This window comes from Eubalaena glacialis, chromosome 7, assembly GCF_028564815.1.
Source record: "Eubalaena glacialis isolate mEubGla1 chromosome 7, mEubGla1.1.hap2.+ XY, whole genome shotgun sequence".
NCBI lineage: Eukaryota > Metazoa > Chordata > Mammalia > Artiodactyla > Balaenidae > Eubalaena > Eubalaena glacialis.
Genome location: NC_083722.1, coordinates 13952638 through 13970877, shown reverse-complemented (window position 1 = coordinate 13970877; position 18240 = coordinate 13952638). Strand labels below are relative to the sequence as shown.

Below are 18240 nucleotides of genomic sequence, written 5' to 3'. Positions count from 1 at the left end.
GAACTCGGTGACAGAACAGTCCTACGATGCTCTGGTCCTACGACGAGAGCTGTGTACTCCGATGCTTTTTGCACACACGGTTCTCCCTATTGGGATGCCATTTCTTCACCCTGTCAGCTGGGTGCCTCTATTCAGCCTTCTAGATTTCCCTGTCTGAGAAACTTCTCTTCTTTCCCAGTTCATATTTCCCTCTTTGGGGCGTCTCTGCACATCACAGAGTGTGTATAAGTTCCATTTATTGTTGTCTGAAAGGCAGCATGTCTAATTTATTTTTGTACCTCAACAGAGCAGCACACAGTATGTGTTTAAACATTTGTTGACTGAATATGGCTCTTTGTTTCTTTCTGTGCTTTGACACTCATCACAGCCCACTTGATATTAGTTATTCACGTATGTATCTGTCTCTGTTACAAGGTGTTAAGCTTCTTGAGGTCACAGATCATGCCTCATTCCTCTAATATCCCTCAAAGCACCTGTGATATGCTGTGTAGGAATCGGTACTCAGTAGACGCTTGCTGGTTAACAGGATTACTTGGACTCTGTTGTGACCCAATGTTTAGCTCTCCAAGTGGGAAGTGAAAATCAAGGGCTTTATAAAGTATATGTCCTTAGAGTAATCTCCAGGAGTCAAATGTCATTTAGCTCTATATCTTTGTGATATAGGTTGTCACAGTTTCCAACCATCAATCAATAACATCGTTAGCACATGGAAGAGAACTTTCTGTTTCAGAAGAAGTCACTGATCATTCATGTCTCTTGAAGCACTGACTGGGGTTAGGGCTTGTGGACATCAGGGTCTTTGGCCATCTAACTTGTAAGTAGCTCACTGTAGTCAATAGGCTGTAAATAATGGACAAAAGACTCCTTGTCCCAGAAATCTTTCAGTGTGAGGTGTGAGGAAAGAACGACAGCTATATAGGATTGCTGTCATTGCAATATGCTATTTATACTGCCTTATTTATTTCACTCTCTTGTTAAACTTTTCAGGTTTGTACTATCTACTAAATTAAGTACTGATGGCTCATTTCAAGACCTGGCCTGATATACATCCAGCTTATCTTTACAGCCCCATTTCCATGTGTGTGTGTCTCCTCTCATCTCATCAAACTGAACCTGCATTTCTGAACCTAGTTGACCTCCGAAGGTTTTGAGGGCTTGACCCTTGTTGGCATCCCATTGAACTTCTCTGTACGAAATGCTGATCTAGAGAAATAATTATTTTAAAATAAGACATTGGAAACAGTCTACATTTTCTGACAATCCTTGACATCTTCTCTGCTATTAAATGCAAGCAATCTTGCCCCCGTGGGAATTCCCAGGTTTGATCCCTGGTTGGGGAACTAAGATCCCACAAGCCATGTGGCATGGCCAAAAAAAAAAAGAAAAAATCTTGCCCCCAAATTTTGGAATTGTGGGATTGAGGGGGTGGTGGAAGAAAATCCTCACATCTAGATTATGTTTGACCCATTAATGTAAAAAATTACTTCTGAGTTCTTATAATGATTTCAGTTCTACATAAATATGTGGCACTGGGGACTGAGATCATGCAAGTAGCATGTGGCATAGCCTCTGCTTTCAAGGGGTTTAGGTCTTAGGTATACACAAGATTCCAATTCAGACAGAATCACTGAAGGCTACAGGACTTTATGTGTGCTCGTGAGTGCTAAGCTGTTTTGTTGACCATAGGAATCCTGAGGTATCAGAGGTAGTGAAGGCCAAGGTGCTCTCAAACAATTGATGAGGAATTGAGAGAGTGGAGCCTTGAGCTGGATGTTGGAGAGGAGAAAATTCTATCGGGCAGAAGGGGGTGAAAGGCATGGAAATTACATGAGTTGTGTGAGAAATGCACACAGTGTGGGTGACCTTGAAGAGATCCATCAACTTGCTTGTCCTGGGAGAGGAAGGAACCTTTGGTGTTTTGCAAAGGGATGTTCTTTGTAGTTCATTGGATGTTTGTTAGCCAGGAATATCGCCTCTTTCTCTAAGTGAGCCACGCAGGTATCAGCAATAGGCTGGACCTAACAGAGTTAGACGGAACTCTTCGTTGATAAGACTTTGTTGATATAATCAACAAAGGCTGTAACTTAAAAAAAAAAATGTATCTAATATTGATTATGTTTCTGATAGATTTTTATATTATTTATTTTCTTTCATAGATACATGTGTGAGAATTTTTATCTTTACATTGCAATATCACATTAGTTGTTTTTTTCCCAAAGGATAGCAAGCCATATTTGGTTGTAGTATCAGTATTACTCATGTTGGAAAAATTTTTCTTCACAGGCCCCAAAAAATGATATATAGCCTCTGGGGATTGGGGTGGTAAACTATGGTTCTGAATTAGGATAACTTAGTTGCTTATCACCTAATTCAAACCTCAAGAAATGTTTGTTTACCAATTAATGAAGTACAGTTGTGATAAACTAAATGACCTACTTTTCCTTCTGTAGCCAGGATCCTTGTTCTAAACTAAACGATGAGTAATTTGGGTAGTGGCAGTTTCACTTAGTGGCTTGCCTTTTTCCCATGCATCCCAGTCTCCCTTTATTCTTAACAAACCATCCTTAGAAACACAAAAGAAGGTAGCAGAATTACATTGGCATTCCCATATTATGTGCTATCTTTCTAAGAGAGAGGAATACACTTACAAAGTACTTAAAATGTTGAAATAGGACTGGTTTCCTGATAGGAATAAAGAAACCTGTATTGAAATGTCAATAAAGAAAGGATAACTCTATTATTGGACAGCGAAGGAGGTCAGTGTACTACTGGCTACAAACCAGCACTTGTTCTGTGCCGCTGGTGACAGTTATTGTACAGTCCTGAAACACACGAGAACCCTGGAGAAATCCCTGGGATTTCTGTTAGCATGTTCTACCCCCATTAGATTACTTGGTTCATTGTAGCCTAAATGCGAAGCGTATATTTTATTAATTTGGCCCATGCTGTTTCATATGGTTGCCTTATCGCAAGCCAAGTCAAGTGGTTTTTCTTTACCCTGTTAAATAAAGCTGTGATTTAAATGGCTTTTAAAAAATCAGGCAAGCAAAATAAGAGAAGGCGTTGTCAAAAGTACTGTGCGTGAGGTTTTCATCATTGTTCTACCTGCTCAGAGCAGATGCCTTCTAGAGCAGTTGTTCCACTTAAGGACATTTTCTTGGCAGAAACCTCAAGTTTTATGCACAGAGCAAAGACCCATGGCTTTCTTAGAATTAAAAACACTCATGCAATTTTATAACAACATCTATAAATGTTTATCTTGTTTTAAAGGACAGAAGCACAGAATGTTGAGACTTGCTTAATACCAGCCAGAGATACCAGTTTTTCTAGAAAGTTTCTAAAACCTGAAGACAAAAATCACATTCCTATTGTGCCTTCCTGGGGTCATGACATAAGGACTCATTTACTTTTTAGCTAATTTATGGAATTTCAAGAAGATAATTTTTTATCTTCATCATAAGAAATGTCATCATTTTCTTTCCCTAGATTTAAAGGTTAGAGTTACCTACCTGATTGTGGAATCCATGGAGTTTCTTTCCTTGATTCTGAGCTCTGGGTTTTATTTGGGGCCCTCAAGGTTCTGTGAGGAGTGTTAGACACAATGATGGAGAAAGAACACCATGCTGTTTTTGCCTGTACCTTTTGGTTTCCGTGCCCTCTGCCCTGGAAAATCCATTTCTTGCCTTTTGGGAGGTCTGAGGTCTTCTGCCAGCGTTCAGTGGGTGTTCTATAGGAGCAGTTCCACGTGTAGATGTATTTCTGATGTATCTGTGGGGAGGAAGGTGATCTCCGCGTCTTACTCTTCCGCCATCTTCTCCTCTCCAATCTGGAAAATCCATTTCTTATTCTCATGATTCTATTCCCTGTGAAGAAGTATTAAGGCCACAGGAAAAATTCCCCCATTTCTATTTAACAATAATTTTGCAGTTTCTGAATTGATGATATTGGAGGTTGATTAAGAATAACCACATCAAGAAGGCCAAGACCCTGTGATAGGATCACATACCATAAAAATCATAGTTCAGCTCAATTTTGTATACGATCAAAACATTTACAAAGCAAGTAAGCCTAATGGTTTGTTACTTTGAAAACTATTTCCTTTTCCGAGTTTTTTCTGGATGCAGTTTCAGTCATTTTTGAATGCAAAAAATGAATGATAAAAAATGCATATGTTGTTGGTGATAAGGAAGGATGTAACTTGCTTTTAAATTTTTATTCAGGGATGAAATATGTGAAAATTGTCATCTAAACCGTGGTTTTTAATTGGGGAAAAAAATCCCATATTGATTAGAGTATTTTTCAAAGGAAATATACATATATATTAAGGCGAATTTAAGAAAAATTTAAATGTGAAAATTGATTTTAAGGTATTTGACCGCATGCAGTATGATTGCAGCATCTTTCTTTATTCTGATGCTCTTTTTGTTGGCATTTTTAGAATCATTAAAAATACCTCTGAATGACTGGATACATTCGATTAAACCAGAAAAGAAACTGAGGCCCACACTATATTTTTGAACAAATACAAAAGTTTATCACCTCAGGCAGTGAAGTGAATATGGCTACTGATCTTTATGAAGTAGAATATCTTTCAGATCATGTAATCAAGATGCTGAGTTTCCCTTGTTTTTTTTCTCTTTCATTGCTTCCTTCTGACGTGTGGCTGCTGTGTTGACAACGCTCTCTACTTCTGCTGCTGAATGTTTTGTTTCCATCATTTAGGAAACCTCCCAAGGTAAGCACTGATAAGGAATTTGGCATGCATGCTGGCCAAGTGTGCCAAAATCCTGAATTTTATCCACCACAATAACCCATGTGAAGTACCTCTGCTTTTGAGAAGACAAATTGGCATTCTAATGTAAAACTTAAACTGTGAGCAAACAATTAATGTTGGTAATGATATAAAATGCGAATGGTCCTCTACATTTACAAAGCACTTTCATACATTATTTCATTCTTGGAATTAATGCTTGGGTCAGAACAAATCTGTTTGGTTACTGTTTCTATTTTATTGATGAAATGAGGCTCAGAGAGATGAAATAAAATGTCCTAATTCACAGATTGGGTAAGCGGAGAACTAGATAATATCACCACCTAGAAAATGGAAAAACAAAAATGGTAACATAATGATAGGTTAGTAACTATGGTTATTGACTGGACAAACTATCTTTTCTGGGTCCTACTAAGAATAATTGATATCATCAGAAAAATTCTCCAAACTTTTAGGGTTTCAACCGTCTACCAACTTTATGTGCTTTTTTTGGAGTTTCTAGCCAATCACAAAGTCCACTAATTAGAGCTAGCCCCCTTGTTCTGGCCAGCCTTTGATGACATGTGTGCCAGTGAGAAGCCCAAAAGTTAGAGAGTAGGTAGGAAAAGAAGAAAATGAGAAGCAGGGCATCTGAATGACCAACTCCTAAATAATTGAAGGCTTATTTTATTACTGGTGAGTATTTTATTGGGTATCCAAGGAACACTTAGTGCCAAAAGGAAGGAAAAATGCAACAAGCCCCTGACCAATGATGCTGGTTATAGCTTTGTTTTTTGAGATGGGATCAAGTCAGGCTACACCCACACACATTATCTGGTCAGAATCTAAGGCATGTTGGGTGAGGGGAAGAAATCCAGAATAGATTAGGTTTACTTACTTCTGGGATTATGAAGGAAAATCTAACTTAGCTTTTGAAGTATTGAAAGCCACTAAATTGCTAAATGTTAGCCTTTTATGTTTATTGAAGGCAGTATAGGAATGGTCCTTGGCACTAAGAGTTCCAGCTCCAAGAAGGAAGGCATACATTGAACAAGTAATATGAAATCTTTTAAGAAAGAGGAAATATATGATGTTTAGAAGTATAAGCACTGGCATCCTGGCCAAATCTGGGGGATTGGAAGGTTCTCCCTGAGCAATTATTGATGTGGATATATCCCTAAAATTTGCAACCAAAAATGTCTCTGCTACTCAGAAAGATGGGCGCTCCCCTTAAGTAGCTCTTCCTTCCCTTGCTGTTGGTTCCTAGAGGTTTCAGAACAGACAGTCAACCTTGTGATACATTTCATTCTTTCCCTACAGAAAAAGGCAATGAAATCCTGAGCAATTCCACATATGGTTACTTAATGAAGAAGAAACAGTGAAATGAAAAAGAGGCACAAAAACACATTTTCTAAAAAATCGCTAATTGCTTTATACACAGAAAATGTTCTGGTTATTTTCTATCCAGCATCTATAGTATGGTGGTTTCACTAGGTATCCTACTGATAGTTCCTGAGAAGTGTCATAAAACTATCAAAATAAAATGAATGTTAAATCACCACATTTAAATATGTATGTGCATGCCATAATACACATCTGGAAAGTATAAAGATCATCTTGAAATAAAATAAATGACATAATAGAGTCAAATTTTTTAAAAAGACACTAAAATAGATAAGGTCTTTTCTTGCAGAAACTGTAAATATTGAAAGCAAATGGGAAATGGAAAGATATTTTTAATGATGATTATATAAGCATGAAATTTTATTGATTTAAAACAATGAGATTTTGAACATGAATAATTAACAAAAGCATCAAAGAAGACAGGTTGTTTCGATTTAACAAATATTCTGGGTAAGGGCCAAGTGCTGCATGAATCAGACCTGATCCTAGCATTCTAAAACGGTTGGGGTAGGGAACATATGCACAATATAAAATCAGTTGTGCTAAAGGCCACAAGAGGAAAATATTTGTGGAACTCATAGGATGAAGAGTCCTGTTCTGACTTCTGCAGAACTGGCAGCTAAGACTGGACAAAATATTAAAAACCTATACTTGAAGGCACTTGAAAAATACCAAGTTAATGGACAATTACCAGACCAAGATCTAAGAGGAGGTGGAAATGTAGAGAGGTGAATCTGGTATTTGGGTGTTTGCCATTCAGACAAAAGTAGCTTAAAGGCAGAGCTGTGTTTCTGACAGTCTTGTAGGGTCTAGGGGACCTAGGGGGAAACAGTGTTGGAATTCAGGGTCTTCCAGAGGTGGAATCCTTGGCAAACTTCTTATGGTTTCGGTTGGCAACATGGTTTGCGACCCAGCCTTGGGTGGGGTGTAAAGGTGAAACAGAAGTAAACCAGTCCTCACATGGATTGCTGTGTGATTGCAAGTTTCTTTGTGTGATCCAGGAAGTCTCGAGCACTAAAAATGGATCAAAGTGATCCTAGAATGTAGGTCCCCATCTCACCTGGCAGGAAAGCAAATGTAATCCTGTCTCTAATGATTCTACAAGGCATTTAAAAAATATGATGTGCAGCATCCAATCAAAGATAGAGGTGCATTGCAAGATAAGGCAACGTGAACAAGAACTATGCTAACGTATATATATGGAATCTAAAAAATTGGTACCGATGGACCTAGTGCCAGGGCAGAAATAAAGACGCAGACGTAGAGAATGGACTTGAGGACATGGAGGGGAAAGGGAAGCTGGGACTCAGTGAGAGAGTAGCATTGACATATATACACTACCAAATGTAAAATAGATAGCTAGTGGGAAGCTGCTTCATAACACAGGGAGATCAGCTTGATGCTTTGTGATGACCTTGAGGGGTGGGATAGGGAGGGTGGGAGGGAGTCTTAAGAGGGAGGGAATATGGGGATATATGTATGCATATAGCTGATTCACTTTGTTGTACAGCAGAAACTAACACAACATTGTAAAGCAATTATACTCCAATAAAGATGTTAAAAAAAAAAGAACAGAAATAATAAAGAAGTAGAAATAGAATCACAGATACTTCAGATATTCAAATTGTTAGGCATGAACTTTAAAATAGCTATGCTTATTATATTCAAAGAGATAAAAGACAAGATTTTAAAATGTTAGAGAGGACTGGAAATTATATAAAGTGACAAAACAAATTTGGAAAATTACCCAACAGAAATTCTTACCCTGACAAACCCAAAACCAAAATTAAGAACTTAGGGTTTAGCAGCAGAATAGATCCAGCTGAAGAGAGAGTTAAATAATTAGAAGATAGGTTAGCAGAAAATATCAAAATGAAGTACAGAGGAGACAAATGGTGCTGGAACAACTGGACATCCACGTGCACAGAAATGAACTTAGACCTTATACCCTTCACAAAAATTAACTGAAAATGGATCATAGATCTAAATATAAAATGCAAAACCATAGAACTTCTAGAATATAACATAAGGGAAATCTTGGAGAACGTGGGGTTGGTGATCAGTTTTTAGATACAACATCGAAAGACTATCCATAAAAATAAAATTGATTAATGGGACTTCATTAAAAGTAAAAACTTCGGCTCTGCTAAGACACTGTTTAGAGAATAAAAAGAAAGCTACAGACTAGGAGAAAATATTTGTAAAACTAATCTGATAAAGGACAATTATCCAAAATATACAAAGAACTCTTAAAACTCAACAGTAAGAAAGTGAACTACCCAATGGAAAAAAATGGGCAAAAGACCAGAAAAGACCCTTCATCAAAGAAGATACACAAATGGCAAGTACACACATGAAAAAATGCTCAACATCATATGTCATAAGGAAATTACACATTAAAACAACACTGAGATACTACTACACACCTATTAGAATGGCTAAAATCCAAAAATCTGTCAAGACCAAAGCTTGTGAGGATGTGGAACTCTCTGTTGCTGGTGAGAATGGAAAGTGGTGTAGAAAGTGTAGAAAGACAATGTGGAAGTTTCATGTAATGCTGAACATATTCTTACCATACAACCAAGCAATCATGCTTCTAGGTATTTACTCAAATGAGTTGAAAATTTCTGTCTATACAGAAACCTGCACATGAGTGTTTACAGCAGCTTCATTCAAAATTGCCAAAAACTGGAAGCATCCAAGATGTCCTTCAGTAAGGGAATGGATAAGCAAACTGTGGTCATGATCCTGATGCTTCTCTCAGGCCTGACCCCAAAGGAAAAGTGCCCACTGGACCTTACAAATCTCGCCACCAACTTGTCATTAATATGTGTTTTCCTAAGGAATATCTTTTCATTATTCTTTGTGTGGGCAGTTATTGAAATTATGTCTAATTATATGATGATGGTAAATAATCATCACCTAACTGCAATATTTACTGTTTCTATTATGTGTAAGGATTTTGTACATTTTACTAAAAAATATTCTAAGGTAGAAGTGCTGATTAGGAGAAAGGAGGGGCTGTCATTTTGAATATTTGGTTGAGTTATCACTATTCCTACCCAACTGTTATGAAGGAAAAAATCTCACATTCTTTATATCCATCCCTGGAACTGTACTCTTAGAATGCTATTTTCATTGTTACAATTAATAATAGCTATCTTTAATTCAGCACTTAACAATATGCCAGGTCCACTTTATTTTTTAGTTTATTTTATTTTTTTTGGCTGTGTCGAGTCTTAGTTTTGGCACACGGGATCTTTGTTGAGGCATGCAGGAACTTTCTCGTTACAGCGCGTGGTCTGCTTGGGTTTCTCTCTAGTTGTGGTGTGCGGGCTTCTCTCTAGTTGTGGCCTGCGGGTTTTCTCTCTCTAGTTGTGGCGTGCGGGCTCCAGGGCACGTGGGCTCTGTAGTTTGCAGCACACGGGCTTAGTTGCCCTGCGGCATGTGGGATCTTAGTTCCCCGACCAGGGATCAAACCTGCGTCCCCTGCATTGGAAGGCAGACTCTTTACCACTGGACCACCTGAGGAGTCCCTGCCAGATCCACTTTAAATCCAAATTAAAATTCAGTGCAAACTTGAATGCCTTCAGAGAGGAAGGGGGGGGGATATCAGTAGTTGCCAGGAGGAGTGAGAGGAGAGGAGAGATGAATAAATAGGTGAAGTACAGGATTTTTAGGGCAGTGAAACTATTCTGTATGATGCTTTAAGGGTGGATTATGACATTATGCATTTATCAAAACTCATAGGACTGTACAGCTCAAAAGAGTGAACCTTAATGTATGGAGTTTAGTTATTAATAATGTATCAATATTGGTTTATCTATTTATAACAAATACAACACACTAATGCAAGTTATTAGTAATGGGAAACTGCCGAGGGGGTGTTCAAGAAGAGGGAGTATATGGAAACTCTTTGCACTAGCTGCTCAATTTTTCTGTAAACCTAAACTCCTTTAAAAAATTATTATGAAAAAATAAATGTAATTCATACTCACAGAAGAAAAAAGAAAAGCCATGTGATCATCTCAGTAGATGCAGAAAAAAGCATTTGACAAAGTTCAACACTTATGTATGATATAAACTTGCAGCAAGCTAGTAGTAGACAGAAATCTCCTTAAAATGGTAAAGATGTAAAGGACATCTTCAGCTGTCATCATATTTAACTTTCCATCCAAGATGGGGAATAAGGCAAGGACATTGCTCTAACTACCTCTATTCAACACTGACTGGAGTTCTTAGCCAGTGTAATTAGGCAAGAAAAAGAAATAAAAGAAATTCACCAATAAAGATGTAAAAAAAAAAAGAAATTCAGATTGGAAAGGAGGAAGCAAAAGCATCTTTATTTGTAGGTAATAAGGTCATGTATTTGAAAAAAATTAAGAAATCTCTAAATAAACTTCTAGACCTTAACAAGTGGCAACGTAGCAAGAAAAAGGTGAAAATACAAATTGTACTTCTTTACACTAGCATGAACAATTAGAAAATAAAAATTTAAAACAACCCAATAAATTACAGTAGCTTCAAGAACATTAAATACTTAGGGATATACTTAGTGAAAAATGCACAAGACCTTTTTATTAACATCCCACATACATTTGGTCATTGGATTGTAGACAGATGTGCCAAGAGATGGAGAAAATATTAACTGTATTCAGAGAATGACATAGCATAGAGATGGACTACTGGTACATGAAGGGGAGTCCTGGGTGACACATCCAGAAGGAGGTTGAGGAAATTCCCTGGCGGTCCAGTGGTTAGGACTCTGCACTTCACTGCCAAGGGCCCAGGTTCGATCCCTGGTCGGGGAACTAAGATCCAACAAGCCATGTGGTGTGGCCAAAACAAAATAAAAAAGAAGGAGGTTGAAACCAAATCCAGCTGTGGAAGACCTTGACGCCAGGGTTGGACCTTGATACATTCAGTGTCTCTTTTGCCTATTTTGAACAAGGCAATGGCATAGTTCAGGCTCCCTTTCAGAAGGTTAATCTGAAAGCAGAGCATAAAATAAATTGGGTTTGGTCAGTGGGTGGGCTCGGGATGGTATTCAATAAAATGTGCCAGGAAAGAGGTAATGAGGGCCTGCACTGGTGCGGTGCCATGAGACTGGAGAGGAGGAAGGGACGAATGATCAAAACATTGCAGAACTAAAGTATCCAGGACTTGGGTGCTTATAACATGTGGGAGAAGACAATACAGCAAGAGGAGTCAGAGTTCAGGTTTAGAGTGGGTTGAATTGGAAATGATGGCAAAGCATCTGATAGAGATACCTAGCAGGTTGTACAAGGTTTGTAGTCTGCCCTGGAAAGGTCAGGTAAATTCTTGTGGGAAGGAGATAGGAGATAAAGGAAGAGGTATTGATTATGTTGTCAAGGAAGAAAGAATTAAATGGAATAGAAGACCTGAGAGTAGAGGCTAACACCCTGGGACGCATCCCGCTCTAGGGAATGGAAGGATGGGGAAGAACCAATGAAAACTCAGAAGAGAAAGCAGGTACTCATGTGGTACTGCTGCTTGTGATGGCATTGAGGACACATACTTACACTCGCCAAATTGTGTTTCTTTTGTTCTTAAAAGTTATTTTTTCTAGTGTTGTATTAGGACAAGGAAAAAAATATTCTTCTGGTTGACATTTAAAAGTGAGATTAGGGGCTTCCCTGGTGGCGCAGTGGTTGAGAATCTGCCTGCTAATGCAGGGGACACGGGTTCGAGCCCTGGTCTGGGAAGATTCCACATGCCGCGGAGCAACTGGGCCCGTGAGCCACAACTACTGAGCCTGCGCGTCTGGAGCCTGTGCTCCGCAACGAGAGGCCATGATAGTGAGAGGCCCGCGCACCGCGATGAAGAGTGGCCCCCGCTTGCCGCAACTAGAGAAAAGCCCTCGCACAGAAACGAAGACCCAACATAGCAATCAATCAATAAATCTTTAAAAAAAAAAAAAAGTGAGATTAAACATTTTTTTATATTGCATGGGTATGTAGCATATTAGAATAGAAAGGAAAATTTACACAAATTTATCCTTGTATAAATTGTTTTGTACTATACATTTGGATTTTTCTCTTTGGTGTTACATTTTGTAAATTTGTACTCCAGAGCGGAGAAACATTTATTTTAGCATGGGCTGAGTGCATACCTATTAATCCTTTTACCAGTAGCATATTATGCAGTGTTTATTGGAGTGTGTTCTACTTCCCTTAAAAAGAAAAATAAGCTTTAGACAAACATGGAGACACCTGCTTTATGCCTCCTCGTTAGTTTAAAACAAAGAGCCTTGGGACTTCCCTGGTGGTGCAGTGGTTAAGAATCCACCTGCCAATGCAGGGGACAGTGGTTCAAGCCCGGTCCGGGAAGATCCCACATGCCACGGAGCAACTAAGCCTGTGCGCCACAACTACTGAGCCTGCGCTCTAGAGCCCATGAGCCACAACTACTGAGTCCATGTGCTGCAACTACTGAAGCCTGCACGCCTAGAGCCCGTGCTCTGCAACAAGAGAAGCCACTGCAGTAAGAAGCCCGTGCACCGCAACGAAGAGTAGCCCCCGCTCGCCGCAACTAGAGAAAGCCTGCACGCAGCAACGAAGACCCAATGCAGCCAAAAATAAATAAATAAAACAGAGCCTTTGTCTCATAATTTTCAGAGTTGAAATAGGTGTGTTTTTCCTTATTGGTCTGACTGTAGTTTTAAGTCTAAGGTTTTTGTCTTAGAGGTATTGCAGATGGAGGTAAAAAGGGGACATTGCTTGTTTGGTTAGCCACCTTCTCACAAACATTGGATTTTGGCAGGGAGGTGGTACAGAGGGAGAAGACACATGTGTAAGATCTCTATCTAATTATGTGTTACGCACGCTTTATTGATGGAAAACAGGAAAATGTCCCAGTCACAGTAGCTTTGCCTTCAGAAGCCCAGTTCTGGATCTCCCCGATGGCCCTCAGAATATCAGGCATGTTCTAGGACCGTTCACTTTTCCTGCTTTTGTCATTTCTGGCACAAGTGTCTTACTTTCCCCCAGATCCACACTGAAATACATGCAGAGAAAAACAAATGAATTCTTCCTCCTTTTTCTGTTTTCTTCATCCCTCAGTGTTTACTGAGCACCTTCCATGTGCCAAGTGAGCACTTTGGAGCTGGAAGAAATTTCTGAACTCAGACTGTTCAGACCCTCTTCTTTAAGACCAAGGAGATTGAGGCTTAAGGAATGAATCAGCCAAGACCATCCAGTGAGAGAGCTTTTTGGCCCCAATTCTAGGCCTTCTGATTACTGCTACTATCTGTTACGCCACATGGTTGTAAAGTGTTTTTTCTATTTGTTGGGTTTTATGCAGTAAAGAAAATGGGAAAGAGTAAGAAGGAAGAGTTTGGGGAAAATGTAAATATCTGTAAGATCATTTTGTTAAGGATCATATTCTTTTTTACTCAGTTTGCTCATTTTTAAAGTCATGATCATTGTTCTAATATCTCCTTAAGTTAGGGTAAGAGTCATCTGAACAATTTGATCTTGTTAATTAAACTCACTTTAAATGTTTTTTATTTTATTTACAAGCATTGTTAGGAACTGCTGAACTTCAAGGTGTTTAATCCCTCTTCTAGTTACATAAATTTGTTGGCAAAATCGTGAGCAGGAGAAAATGACATCATAACAAAATAAAATTGTTACTTTTTGAAGGCAGTTTCCTTTAAAGAGTCATGCTGCCATACCAAAAACCTGCCTTTACAAAAATTACTCAGAAAAAAGTAGGGGGAAGTCTTACTCTGTACAACCTATGCCATCTGAAGTGCAGTTGCATTCAGACTTGTTTTACAGTGTGTGACCACCATCATTTTCATCGTTCACTTTGTGCATTTCTGAAAACTAAGTGTTGGCCTCAAACGAGATGAGTTCTAGACCTGCGCTGTCCAATACAGCAGCCTCTTAGCCACATGTGGCTTTCGAGCATGTGCTAGGTGGCTGGTCAAAATTGAGATTTTTGTAAGTGTAAAATACACACCAGACATCAAAGAATTAGTATGAAGGAAAAAGAAAGATAAATTTTTTAGATGTATTAGGGTACATTAAAATATTATTAAAATTGATTTATTTCTTTACTTTTAATGTGCCTATAGACACAATTTAAATGACATATGTAGCTTGGATCATATTTCTGTCAGACAGCACTGTTTCAGGCCAAACACATGGCTGAGTACGGAATGTCTTTTCGGCATCCGTCCTGAGGCTTTTGTTTATTTCTTTTACCCTGTTAAATACAGCCGCTCAGCTGTCACCCCTTACATTTCTGCCTTTATATCTGAGTCTGTGAGTGTTGCAGCTGCATGAACTGAATGGCAACATAGCCTTCCTGCTGTGCGTTTTCCCTAGGAAGCATTTTTACTTTATTCATTCAAAGGCCATTAATTAGACAATTATTAATTGAGAACGTTTGCAGGAAGTATTGTGGGGCTCAAGAGGTGATTCAACTAGTGGTTCCTGCTCTCTGGAATTCACAGTGTGGTGAGGAAGATTAAACATATACAGCACTTTAAGTAGTGGAAAATAGATTATGATAAACATCATCATTCATTGTTCCAATATTCTGTGACTCCAGAGGAAGAAAAGCTTCCTAGCCAAAAGTGGATCTTGAGGAGGGCCTTCAAGTATGGGGAAGGTTTCAAAAGGCAGAAATATGGTATAGGAATCAAGATGTATGCGAGGAACAGAAACAAAGTAATTGATGGCAAAGGAAAACTTTCTCTATTCATAACACATCTGACCCCATATGTATGGGTTTTCCACACCAAACAGTTCTCTTTGGATACCAACTGGGTAGCCTACGAGTCACTTCAGTTCTGACAGTAACTCCCCAGAGCTGGCACAGACCCCATAGATAAAGGGCTCAGTCCCACAAGACTGCGCTCCCTCAGACACCAATCGCAAGTAGTGGGTCTCCAGGTTAAACGCTTCTATCTGACTTTGCTACCAATCAGGGCTTTCCAAGACCCCCTCCTCAGGTTTGATAATTTGCTAGAATGGCTTACAAATCTCAGGAAAACACTTACTTAGGTTTACTGGTTTATGATAAAGGGTACAGGTGAGCAGTCAGAGGAAGAGGTGTGTATGGTGAAGTCCGGAAGTGTCCCGAACACAGGAGCTCCTGTCCTTGTGGAGTCACGTCACCCTCCTGGCACATGGATGTGTTCACCAACCCGGAAGCTCTCTGAACCTTGTCACTGAGGGGATTTTTTTTTTTTTAACATCTTTATTAGAGTATAATTGCTTTACAATGTTGTCTAAGTTTCTGCTGTATAACAAAGTGAGTCACCTATATGCATATGTATATCCCCATATCCCCTCCCTCTTGCATCTCCCTCCCACCCTCCCTATCCCACCCCTCTCGGTGGTAGCAAAGCACCGAGCTGATCTCCTCCCTATGCTATGCAGCTGCTTCCCACTAGCTATCTATTTTACATTTGGTAGTGTATATATGTCAGTTACTCTCTCACTTCGTCCCAGCTTACCCTTCCCCTGCCCTGTGTCCTCAAGTCCATTCTCTACATCTCTGTCTTTATTCCTGTCCTGCCCCTATGTTCATCAGAACCATTTTTTTTTTAGATTCCATATATATGTGTTAGCATATGGTATTTGTCTTTCTTTTTCTGACTTGCTTCACTCTGTATGACAGGCTCTAGGTCCATCCACCTCCCTACAAATAACTCAATTTCATTTCCTTTTATGGCTGAGTAATATTCCATTGTATATGTGTGCCACATCTTCTTTATCTATTCATCTGTGGATGGACACTTAGGTTGCTTCCATGTCGTGGCTATTGTAAATTCACTGAGGGAATTTTAGGGAGGCACAATCGATTATTAACTCAGTTTCCAAGCCCTCTCCCATTCCTAGAGATGGTGGGAGTGGGGCTGAAAGTTCTAGGTTTCTAGTCAAGGCTTGTCTTTCTGGCAGCTGGCCCCCATCCTGAAGTTATCTACAGTTCCGCAATAAGTCGCCTTATTCAGAACAAAAGAGGCTTCTATCACCTGGGAGCTTCCAAGGTGATAGAGCTCCTACATGGAGCTCAGTGTCAGGAATAAAAGACTTCCTATCACTCACAAAAGTCCAAGAGCTTTAGGTGCTCTGTGTCAGGAACCAAACATATATTTCTCATAACATCACAGATGTCTTGGGAAGTGCAAATTTTGGTAGAGTACAGGTCATCCCCAGCAGTGAACCCTGTCACCCTTTCCAGTTTGATCTGACTGCACAATAAATGTTTGCAACCCCTGGACCACCTCAGGTGCTTCTGTGACCTGGGGCCTGGAAGTCAGCACAGCCTCCTCTATGTGCTGGACCACCAGGCCTGGTCCAGCAGAGGGTGGTAGGCAGATGAGATGAGGCCTTGGTCTGCAAGTTCTGAACCAGACCCAGAGATTGCTCGTGGTAGGTGATATCAGGGTGACTCAAATTCGATCTGGGTTTAATTTTTTTCCTTCTTTTTTAAATTTTTTTCCTTCTTAATGAGCAATATTAATCATTTATTGGAGACAATCTAGGATCATACAGTATATGCTTAGACATTTGCGTCTGATCGTTTGGTCCGTTTTTGTCGAAGAAGAAATAGTCTGTGTGTGAAAACATCCAAATTACCTTTTGCATATGCTGTTGGAAGTTATTTGGGTGGCTAGTTTTTCTGAGGAGAAGTAATCAGGGCATGAAAGAACCATGAAAGTAATGCCACAGATTGTGCATTTGTGACACCACCACCCTTGCCCCTCAGCAACCAGTGAAGCAGATTTTAAAGCTGAATAATGAAGGATTAAATTTGGAAGGAATGGAGTATTTGAAAGAGTTGGAATTGAGTTAGTGCTAAATGGAAGCTCTATGCTCTGTCAAAATATTGGTATGGGATTTGGGAGAACTAGTTCCTATTTTCAAGTTTTTGAAACTCTGGATGGTTTTCAGAGCACTTTTTCAGGGGTGCCTTTTTCCATGGGACTGTTTATATTCATAACTTTCAATCCATTCAATGGATGATCAAGCCTCGTTATTTCTTCTTTTAACAGCTCTCATATTTATATATTTCTTCCTGCAGTAGTTGGGGGTCTTTCAGCTAAAAGTGACAGGAACTCAAACTAAATGAGCCATAAGATAAATGTGTTAGAAGGACTCTGGGAAGTATCAAAGAAGTCAAGGACAGGAAGTGGCTGGTGTTCAAATACAAGTACTTCTTCCTGTCTCCCCATCTCCTTCTCTGTCCCCATGTGTGTCCCTTTTGTTTCTCTCTCACTGCAGACCAGCTCTGTCTGCTTTTCTGGTCCACATGGTTAGAAACATGGCCTCGACATGTCCCAGATTTTACAGCATTAAGATTTTACAGTCATTAAAGAAAGACTGGTTTGACTTTCTTAGTCCCAAATCCAGAAATCCCATCAGGCACCCACTTTAGACCAGTTAACTGTGGTCAAGGGATCGTGGGACTGTGTGAGTGGTCCAGCCTGAGCCCCTACGTGTGTCTTCCCTGCCTTCCTCTCCCCACCCCCAAGAAATCATATATATAATCTGTGAACTTATATGCCGTATAAAAATATAGCAACGACCCATGGGAACCAAATGGCTGGAGTGCAGGTTAGTATAATTCTCCTAAGAAAAGGTGCTATTTCTAGAATAAATGAGGAATGGGGTTCTGGACCAAAGAAAAGAGTGCCTGTATTCACTACAGCTCCTCTCTGTCCCCACTGAGCCTGGGTATTAGAAGCTTTCACCTTCATCATAATGATTTGCTTACTGGACTCTTTTCCTCCTGTTTTACACCAGTTCAGTCCATCTTCCATGTCGCTGCCACTGTGATCATTCCAAAGTGAGAATGTGATCCTGTCATTTGCCAACAAGCTAAAGTCCAGCCTTCTTAATAATAAAGCACATAAAGTCTTACATGCACTGACCTCAGCCTGTGCCCCCGTTTTTCTCTCTTTCTTCCCCTCCCCACTGCTCTTTGCACACTACTCCCATCACGCCCAGCTCCTTACCTCTGTTGCTTGGCTAGCTCCGCTTTTACCTGGACTGCTTTTCCTACTTGTCTTCTCAGTAAGTGTCTTTCAGGATTCAGAGCAGGCTTTG

At 39.7% G+C, this 18240-nt stretch overlaps 1 protein-coding gene across 1 annotated transcript in view; it reads left to right on the top strand.

Moving 5' to 3' along the window:
• Positions 1 to 18240, top strand: part of KIF13A (kinesin family member 13A) — a 212360-nt gene that overhangs the window by 85091 nt on the left and 109029 nt on the right. Inside the window, 1 exon segment of the mRNA XM_061195757.1 lies at positions 4723 to 4735. Coding sequence (XP_061051740.1) covers positions 4723 to 4735 — 13 coding nt within the window.